Source organism: Mastacembelus armatus, chromosome 11, assembly GCF_900324485.2.
Source record: "Mastacembelus armatus chromosome 11, fMasArm1.2, whole genome shotgun sequence".
Classification (NCBI taxonomy): Eukaryota; Metazoa; Chordata; class Actinopteri; order Synbranchiformes; family Mastacembelidae; genus Mastacembelus; species Mastacembelus armatus.
Genome location: NC_046643.1, coordinates 15,873,295 through 15,881,747, shown reverse-complemented (window position 1 = coordinate 15,881,747; position 8,453 = coordinate 15,873,295). Strand labels below are relative to the sequence as shown.

General features: G+C 40.6%; 1 protein-coding gene across 1 annotated transcript; it reads left to right on the top strand.

Annotated features, from left to right (window-relative positions):
* Positions 1-8: 8 nt before the first annotated feature.
* prrt1 (proline-rich transmembrane protein 1) lies at positions 9-8,371 on the top strand. The gene is made up of 4 exons (XM_026300793.1): positions 9-512; positions 3,084-3,418; positions 5,295-5,486; positions 6,533-8,371. Exons 1-4 carry the CDS (start codon positions 494-496, stop codon positions 6,707-6,709), a joined length of 723 nt encoding a protein of 240 aa, XP_026156578.1. The 5' UTR covers positions 9-493; the 3' UTR covers positions 6,710-8,371.
* The last annotated feature ends 82 nt before the right edge of the window (positions 8,372-8,453 follow it).

The window sequence follows — 8,453 nt, the reverse complement described above, 5'->3', positions numbered from 1 at the left end:
GACTGAATTTGTGGGAAAAAAGAAACTGAGGTGGTGAAATGTCAGGCAGGGAGAGAAATCCATCTAATTCACAGACAGGTTCTTTGTTGAGCAGTAATGGGATGTTCCAGTCCAGTGCCTGAGCGATTTCCCAGGCCGGGCTGTCGCTTTAAGAAAACCATAGCTTTGTGTCTGATTAATTCAATGTACAGCGACGCGTTAGTGGAGAAACCTCATTAGACTACCAGCCACACGGCGACACACAGGACAGACACCGAGCAGGTCTGTGCGCTTCAAGAGAATTGGGTTTACTTATTATAAAAAATAACTGAAGTTAATATTTTTATTCTTATTCCGCCGTGAGTGTTTATAAAATGAAGACCTCTTGAGGATGGGTTGCACACGTTTGGAATAAAAGTCTGCATCACCACGCACGAAAGGAGGGACTTTTTCCCACCAGCTGGAGTGAAAACACATCGGATCCAAGAAAGAGGAGGATAGAAGATCAGAAAGCATGTCGTCGGAAAAACACGGTGAGTGTTTTGTTTTCTTTGCGACCTAAATTAGAATACTTCTTAATCTCATTGAAATGCGATGAATAAGGCTATTTTCCAGGGATTTTATATCGCCTCTTTGGTTCACGGGTGCAGATCAGATCTTTTTTTTTTTCTGCCGAATGCGTTTTCTCCAGCTTCCCCCTTGTCAACATCTCTATTCGCCTTTTATCCGCACAGCGCTGTTTCTATAGGATGATGCACCGCTGTGTGGGTGCAGCCTGGGAAAAAACACCATAGGGCCTCATATCATGTCCGTGCTACTCAAAAGACACTTTAAAGTGACATTATCAGACTTCAGGTGGTTGCATTTTTTTAATCTCAGGGGCTTTGATGAGCATTTTATTCATTTTCAGCATAGATTCTGAAATACATGTGTAGACCTGGCTATTTGGGGAAAAAAAGGCTGGAGTTTTTTCTTTTCTTTCCTCTGTCTGCTTTATAATCATCATTACGCACAGGCCTACGTACATTTCTCCTGACTATAGTCATTAGTGTGGGTGTCCTTTGCGCGTGCACGCGTTCACTTGCGCGTGCTCGACAGTCTTTAATAATAATGTTCAGTGTCTGGTGCACTAAAAAAAAAAAAAAAACATTTGTGTCTGGTATTTCCTGATGTTAAAGCCCCAGGTACCAATGGAGCTGCAGCTTTACAGTACATAACAAAGCTGATTAGGACTCCTGAAGTTGCCAGTGTGTAAAGGGCATCCTGCACTATATGATAGACTGCAGCAGGCTGCAGTTTGGGCTGTAAATGTAACTGCTGAGATCAAATCTACATGACCAAGGATGAACCACAATGAATATCCCCACATTAGTCTGTTAATCATTTTTATACCAGACACAGCAGATCTTTGTTTCTCCTATTGAAATGTGGAGACATTGCTGTGATGCTGTTCTGTGCATTTCACATGGCTTAAACTGTTGGGTTTATTTTGGTCCATGTAACATCTGTTATGCTCAGTATTGTTAGTTTATCTAAGCTCAAAGATTCCTCCACATCTGCAAACCCACCTGGATGCAGTTTATCAGAAAGTGAGATAGAAACCAGCAGTATTTATTTTTATTATCCACCATAAAGCACACTAGAGGCTGTAGGAGGCTGCTTTTCATTTTCTTATTATACCTGTTCTGGTAGATAAACTATTATATGTAAGGTACAACATTTTTACTAGTCGCTCATCATAAACAAAATGTCTCTAAATGTAAGTTGCAGTTCCTTCTCCTACAACAGAAGAGGCCTTTGGCACAATAAACCACTGAGGAAAATGTGAATGGAAGTGTGGGTATGGACCATACGATACATATGAATAACATGGATTTGACTTGTCAGATGTACATACTGTAAAAACATGAATATTTTATTTAGGCGAGCCACAGCCAGCTGCTGTAGGATTGTAAACCCTGGCTCACTAGATGAAGCAGAACAGTCATTAATCTTATTTATTGCTTTTCCTGTTGTTATAACTCAAATTGTCTTTCATGAATAAAGTCTTGTCATGTCTATATTTAGTACAGACAAATTTGTTTTCATTTGTTCTGGTGATTATTTTTAAACACTTTAAATCATTGTAATTAATGTATGTTGAATTAAAATCATACATAATGTAATAGTACATTATTTTCAGTAGACTGAATGGAAATGAGCTGATGGTTTGTTCAGAGGCATGAGCAGAAAAACAACAGCTCGCTCCATGTATATTTTCTCTCGTGTTTTCCAAGCTGCTGATCATGTCGCATCATGACCTTTTAAAGGTGTCTCTTCCCGTGCGTTCGCTTCTTTCCCCTCTGTCTGTTTCTGGTCCAGTTCCTGCTTGTGACAGAGTTGGGGACTGTTACGTAAAGCCGGTCCCTGAGCACAAGTCGTCATCCCTCATCATTCAGCTGCTATGCTCCCTGACTGCCTCCTGCTCTCCTTCTTCCTTTCTCATTCCATCCTCACCTCCATCCATCTCCATCTCTCTTCCTCATCCCTCTTCATGCGCCTGTCAAAATGGATTACTGCACCCTCAGCTTCACCATTGCGAAAACATGACGCCCTATCAGTCATTTTCATTGTTAAACAAACACAAAGGGAGCAGAGGTGCGAGCATCAAATGTTCAGATGTCCAAAAGTAGACAGACGCTGCAGTTCAGATGATCATATGAAGTGCTCCATCTCAGAGATGTCACATTTCTAACCATGAATACACTTGGTTTGAAGTGGGAAGGAGAAAAAAAGCCCCTGTTCTTTGGGAATGAAAATGTCAGTCACTGTCATCATTAGTGTACAACTCAGGTTAGAAAATATCAGGCCCTTTCTTTCTTTGTGGCTGCTATTTGAAGCCTTGCTAAGGAGCTATGGTCTGTGTAATTGTTTTCCCCTCTTCAGCAGTGAGATAAGACAAGACAAATATGCAGTAAAGCTTGAGTTAAATAGCATGCCCTCACTCTTACATCTGTTTCTGTCATTGTTCTTCCTCTGCTTTTTCTATTTATGATTCCTCTCCTACCTCCCTCTTTCTTTTCTCGCTTCTGCTTCTTTTTCTTCTTCTGTTCTTGACTTTTCAGGACTCGATGACTCTGGCCGTCAGACCATGCAACCTCCTCCGTACATCCCCAGCCCACAAGACCCCAACGTGCCCCAACACCCCAACATGCTGCCTGCACCAGGCACCCAGCCCAACTACCCTCCCCCCCCTCCTCCAGGCTCAGAGGGATACCTCCAAGAAACCCAGTTCCACTGTGGTCCGCTGGGACCTCCTGGTGCCCCGCAGGGCTACACGGTCCAGACCCAGGGCCCTGGAGGCACAATGCCTCACCCCCCTGTCGGATACCTCCACCCAGGCTACCCGCTTCAGCTGCAGCCTTGCACAGCTTACGTGCCTGTGTACCCCGTGGCATCGGTGAGTCAGAGACAAAACTTTCTAAAGATTTCACGTCTGGCATCAGGTTGCTGCAGAATTACACCAGTCTCTGTTCAAAATTCAGTACATTGAACATTTCTTTCCATTACACATCATGAACAGTAGATTTACCTTAGGTAAAGGTGAAATGTTTGTAGTGGTGCTTAAAAAGTCTAACTTGGCTGATGTAGCTTTTATTTAGTGTATTGGTTATTTCTGTAGGAAGAGACAGTTGCACAAACCTACAGTCGAATATTCATTGAAATGACTTGTTCAGCATATTATTGCTTTTAGAGGCTCAGCTAATTTGCATGGATCCTTATAATAAAGTATGTTTGCATTGCATTAAAAATATGTCTGAGCACCAGGGAGTGGTGATTAGTCTAAAGGGTACCATGTTGCACCATTGTGAATGCAGTTTTCTGCTTGGTGCCAGCTAAGAGTCTCTATGTCATATTTTAGACACAAGCTGCCTGAAGGGCAACATGGTTTCAATAAGTTTCATGATTTTTAGAGATCAGTGGTTACCAGCCTATTTGTTGTTATATATATAACATATTAGTGAAACCATTTTAGGCTTCTTTAGTGGTCTCAAGGTCAAAGCACTGACCACGAACTACACATCTCTCTCATCTTGCTTGTCATCTTTATACTCTTTGTTATTTATTAAAGGCATAACATTTCCAACATAACAATGAAACAATGATGGGTTAGCACATCTTTAGTATACAGGCTCACAAGTCAAGCAGGTTGTGAACCACTGCTCAATATCATTAATAACTACTCCTTTATACGCTTCATTTGTTCAAATGATATAATGCAATGAAGTCATTATATTTGAGTTATAGTTACATAGCTAATTTATACTTAGTTGATTAAAAACATTGACACTACACTCAACTAAAGTGAAAGACACCAGAGTTAAATTGTGATTCATCAAACAACTGAGGGTGTAAACCGCAGGGTTCACCACCAAATGCCCTAGTTTGAAGACCAGAGCTGGTAGTTGATCTCTGCTACATCACATCATGGTACACAATATATGTTCATCTTAATACATTCTTGTGTACAGGACAACTGGGTTGTGAGTAGAATGCAATTAAAATGTATCAAAAACAGAATCCACACTGTACCATGCTTATTATGCAGACTAGAAGTAATCTTAGAATTGAATCAGAGCTTGTTTGACATTTCTTCACATTTATCTGATAAAGCTTAGATATGTGCAACTCATTAATACATGCAACGGCTGCATGAGCACAGAGACTGTGATATTGTGCTCTGCTGTGTTTCTTTCAACAGAAAGAACATTTGCTGCTTATTGAAAATATATTCTCGGACACAGATGTGCTATTTTTGCAAAACAATTCTGAGCATTTTCATTTAGAGCAGCTCAAAGCAGCAATGCAGTGTGATTTCTCTTTTTCTAGTCTTGCAGCTAACCCTAATTACAGCCTGAGGACATGAGCAGAACATACTTACACAACATAAGAGGCAGCCACGTCTGAACTCTGCAGGTGGTGTGCAAAAAACGTCCACTTGGGTTTGAAGACTGATCTTCGGGGGCTGAGATTAACTCAACATCTGACATCTCGCATGACTTACACAACTACCACACTTCAAAAACACAAAATTCATCCAAATCAATCTGACGGACTGGTGTCAAGAATTCAAAAAAAGTCTTTTTCCCTCTTGCTCCCTGTCTGACACTAGTAATCCTAACAGGCTCAGTATCCCTCCCTCTGCTTCAGCTTTAACCTTGTCCTTTCTTTGCACATGTCACATTTATCCTGTCTTTTGAGTGGAAAGTGTTTGCAAGCATTTCTACAACAACTCTAATCTTTTATCCACTGTCTTCCCCTCTCCCTCTGCTCAGGGTCAGGCCTACATGCCAGCTGGGGGAGCCCACCCAGCGATCCCACCAGGCCAGATCCACCCAATGCAAATGCCACCCAATATCACCCTAATGGACCGTCGACCGCCACACGACTACCTGCCCATCGCCGTGCTCACCACCGTCTGCTGCTTCTGGCCAACAGGCATCATTGCAATCATCAAGGCAGTACAGGTTAATGCAAAGTCACTTTGTGTCTTTTTATGAGATCCCAAAATAACACACCAACCTATCAAAATACTCAGTGTTACACTTCAAGGATAAACCTGCTTTTATTCTATGAAAACACCCAGACCAGTCTCTAGTCAATATTTGCTGGGGGCCACCCCCTGTCTGGCTCCCAGCCTTTTCATTAGTAGAAATAAGTCTTTAAAAAAACAGGTCACAATTATGTCTATATATTTTTATATATAAAACATGCTCATTAATAATAATACACATTCAGAGTGCTAGTGAGTATTTACAGCAGCAGTTTCACTCTCAGGCACAGAGAAATAAAAATTTGATTAAAATAAGGCTGTTGCGAAAACAGCCTTCAGCTTTTTGTATTTCTTCCATCCTGCCAACATAAACTGGAAAATAAGCAAAGCAACTGCATTAACTGGTTTTACTGATATAAAAAATTTAACCTTTGTATCAGCTGCAAATGATCTGTGAATGGGTTGTGTAAAATAAACAAGACCAGCTGATATTTTTAATCATTTTAAATTATGCAGATTTAGAAAAGAAATCTGAACAGAAAAAGGCAATTTGCTCCTCTACAAGCTGCTTATCGATGCTATTTAACATACAAGCAAAGTTGAGCATGAAGTTAAAAACCCAAAGACCCACTCTGGTGGCTCTCTTACTTCATGATTGCCTGTTGTTTGCCTCTGTAATGCCAGACTGCGCTGGCCAACATGCACATGACAGAGCACATTATGTAACTGCATCATTGTCAGTGCAATGAGATACAATGGATTTTCACCTCTGGGTCTGCTCTACTGGGTTTGAGTTGAGTGGAGCTGACAGGGTGTGGACGCACTGGTCTGAGCTGTGTGTGCTGTTATGGTGTTTTAATATTGGCTGGAGTGGCCTCTTTCTGCACATTCAGTCTATGCTGCAGTGAAATCGATCATAGTGTTTTTGCTCTCAATCATACATCTTCCTGTTACATAACATATATTCTAATTTCTCCTCTCTCCCACACACCCGCCTCCCCTCTTTCTTACATCACTTAGGTGCGTACGGCAATAGCCAGAGGGGACATGGTGACGGCGGAAATAGCCTCCCGCGAGGCACGCAACTTCTCCTTCATCAGCCTGGCTGTTGGCATCGCCTCCATTGTGCTGTGCACCATCCTCACCGTGGTAGTCATCATTGCCTCACAGCACCACGACGACGACTGGGAGCCGTAACTCCAGACAGGAAATTATGTCATTAGCTAGCTAACTGCTCTCCATCATTAAATAGGAGCACTGACACTCAAACTGCTACTGATTTCTGAACCTCTTTGTACCTCCACACACACACACACACACACACACACACACACACACACACACACACACACACAGCAGCAGCAGCTCTGACCTGACCTGCTGCCATCAAACACACACAATGATGACCAAAAACAACCTGATGCTCAATGGCAAATACAAGCAGCTGTCAAATGAGGCCCAGTATTGCTGTTAGCACTGCTAACTACTTAATATTTACAGAATATTAAAAACTGCAGGAGGCAAACATAGCTCCTTGCATTAAAAATTCATTTGACTCTCATTAATTCATATGTGCTTTGCTGATGTAGTTAGAGGAGAGGCCATTTTTACCCAAATTGACCCTCACTGTAACTGAAATTAGTGACGACCCATTCAAAGAGTTTTCAAAGGATAGTTACGGTAAATGCACAAGTCCAGACAGACACGATTTCTTCTTAAAAACAAAATGTAAAAAGTGCTATTTTGAAACAGTGTTGATTGACAGAGTAATAATATTGCTGATACACAGACTGTCAAACTGATTTAAAGTGTTAGAGGGAGTGATCAATACACATTTAATACACCAAATAGAGACTGGACAGAGAAAGGGAGTATCTAACCAAACAAAGTATTTATTTGAGATTGGTTGTTTGTATGTTACATGGACATTTCACTGGATGAGATGATATATAACTTATGAATATGTTTTATTTATTTAAAATCTATTATTTATTACTTTATTCAGTATCTACCCCATGCATTGACTTTGTCTGCTATAATTTACGGTGTATCAGTAATTCATTGCAACTATTTGGTAAATAGAATTGGCTTAAATTCCATATAATGATGATATTGCACTTTGTAGATGAGATGATGCAGCTGCTTATATTAATAGCTCTTCTAGTGCATGATAAGTATAAATTTAGGCTAATGGGCTTTTAGTGAAAAATAGCTTGTCTCCCAGCTGTGGTGGGAACATTTCTTAAAATTTCTAGTGTGTGGTACAGTATTTTAAAAAATGTTGAACTGTCAAAACAAGAACAGCAGACAATTTACAATTTAGATAAGCATTTCAATCTTAGGTTTGACAATATTGTTTTTGCAAGTATTCTAGTATTCTATTGGCCTATTTTGTGTTGCACATCTCTTGGATATTTAATCTCAGACACTGTATATGAAAATTTAGTGCAGCATTAGATGTAGGAGGCAGCATAATCCTGCATGTCATCCTCAGTTTGTTTCCGTTTTGTCCTACATATTGAGGCTAGATGTGCGGCTGTGAGCTCCCACTATGTTGTTTCACTGTTGTTCTGCAGTTGGTTTACCCTTATGAGTACAGGTTTTAATGTAGCTCTTAGCATCCAATGTGCTGTTGTTTGTATGAGCCAACTTGGCTGTAACTATGGGAGGTTTCTGGAGTTATGGGACCTCAGAAAATGAATGTTTGCCAGAGATAAAATATTGATGCCTATATTGTATTGTAGCACTTTCTTCCCTATGAAGTCTTTTCTCTCGTTCCCTTTCTCTCTTTCTCTCTCTCTCTCTCTGTCTTTCATCTGTCCAAATGAGTTGTTGGACTTATCAACATATCTCTTCTGCCCCCCACCCCCACACGTTGGTCCGTGATAATGCTATTTTTAAAAGATTTTAACAGTTGACAAATTGAACACTAATATTATAA

What these genes read in the sequence shown, in the direction of transcription:
- prrt1 (XM_026300793.1), top strand. An exon ending in CTGTGTACCCCGTGGCATCG is followed by an intron (nt 3,419 to 5,294) that starts GTGAGTCAGAGA and finishes CCCTCTGCTCAG; the next exon opens with GGTCAGGCCTACATGCCAGC. An exon ending in CAATCATCAAGGCAGTACAG is followed by an intron (nt 5,487 to 6,532) that starts GTTAATGCAAAG and finishes TACATCACTTAG; the next exon opens with GTGCGTACGGCAATAGCCAG.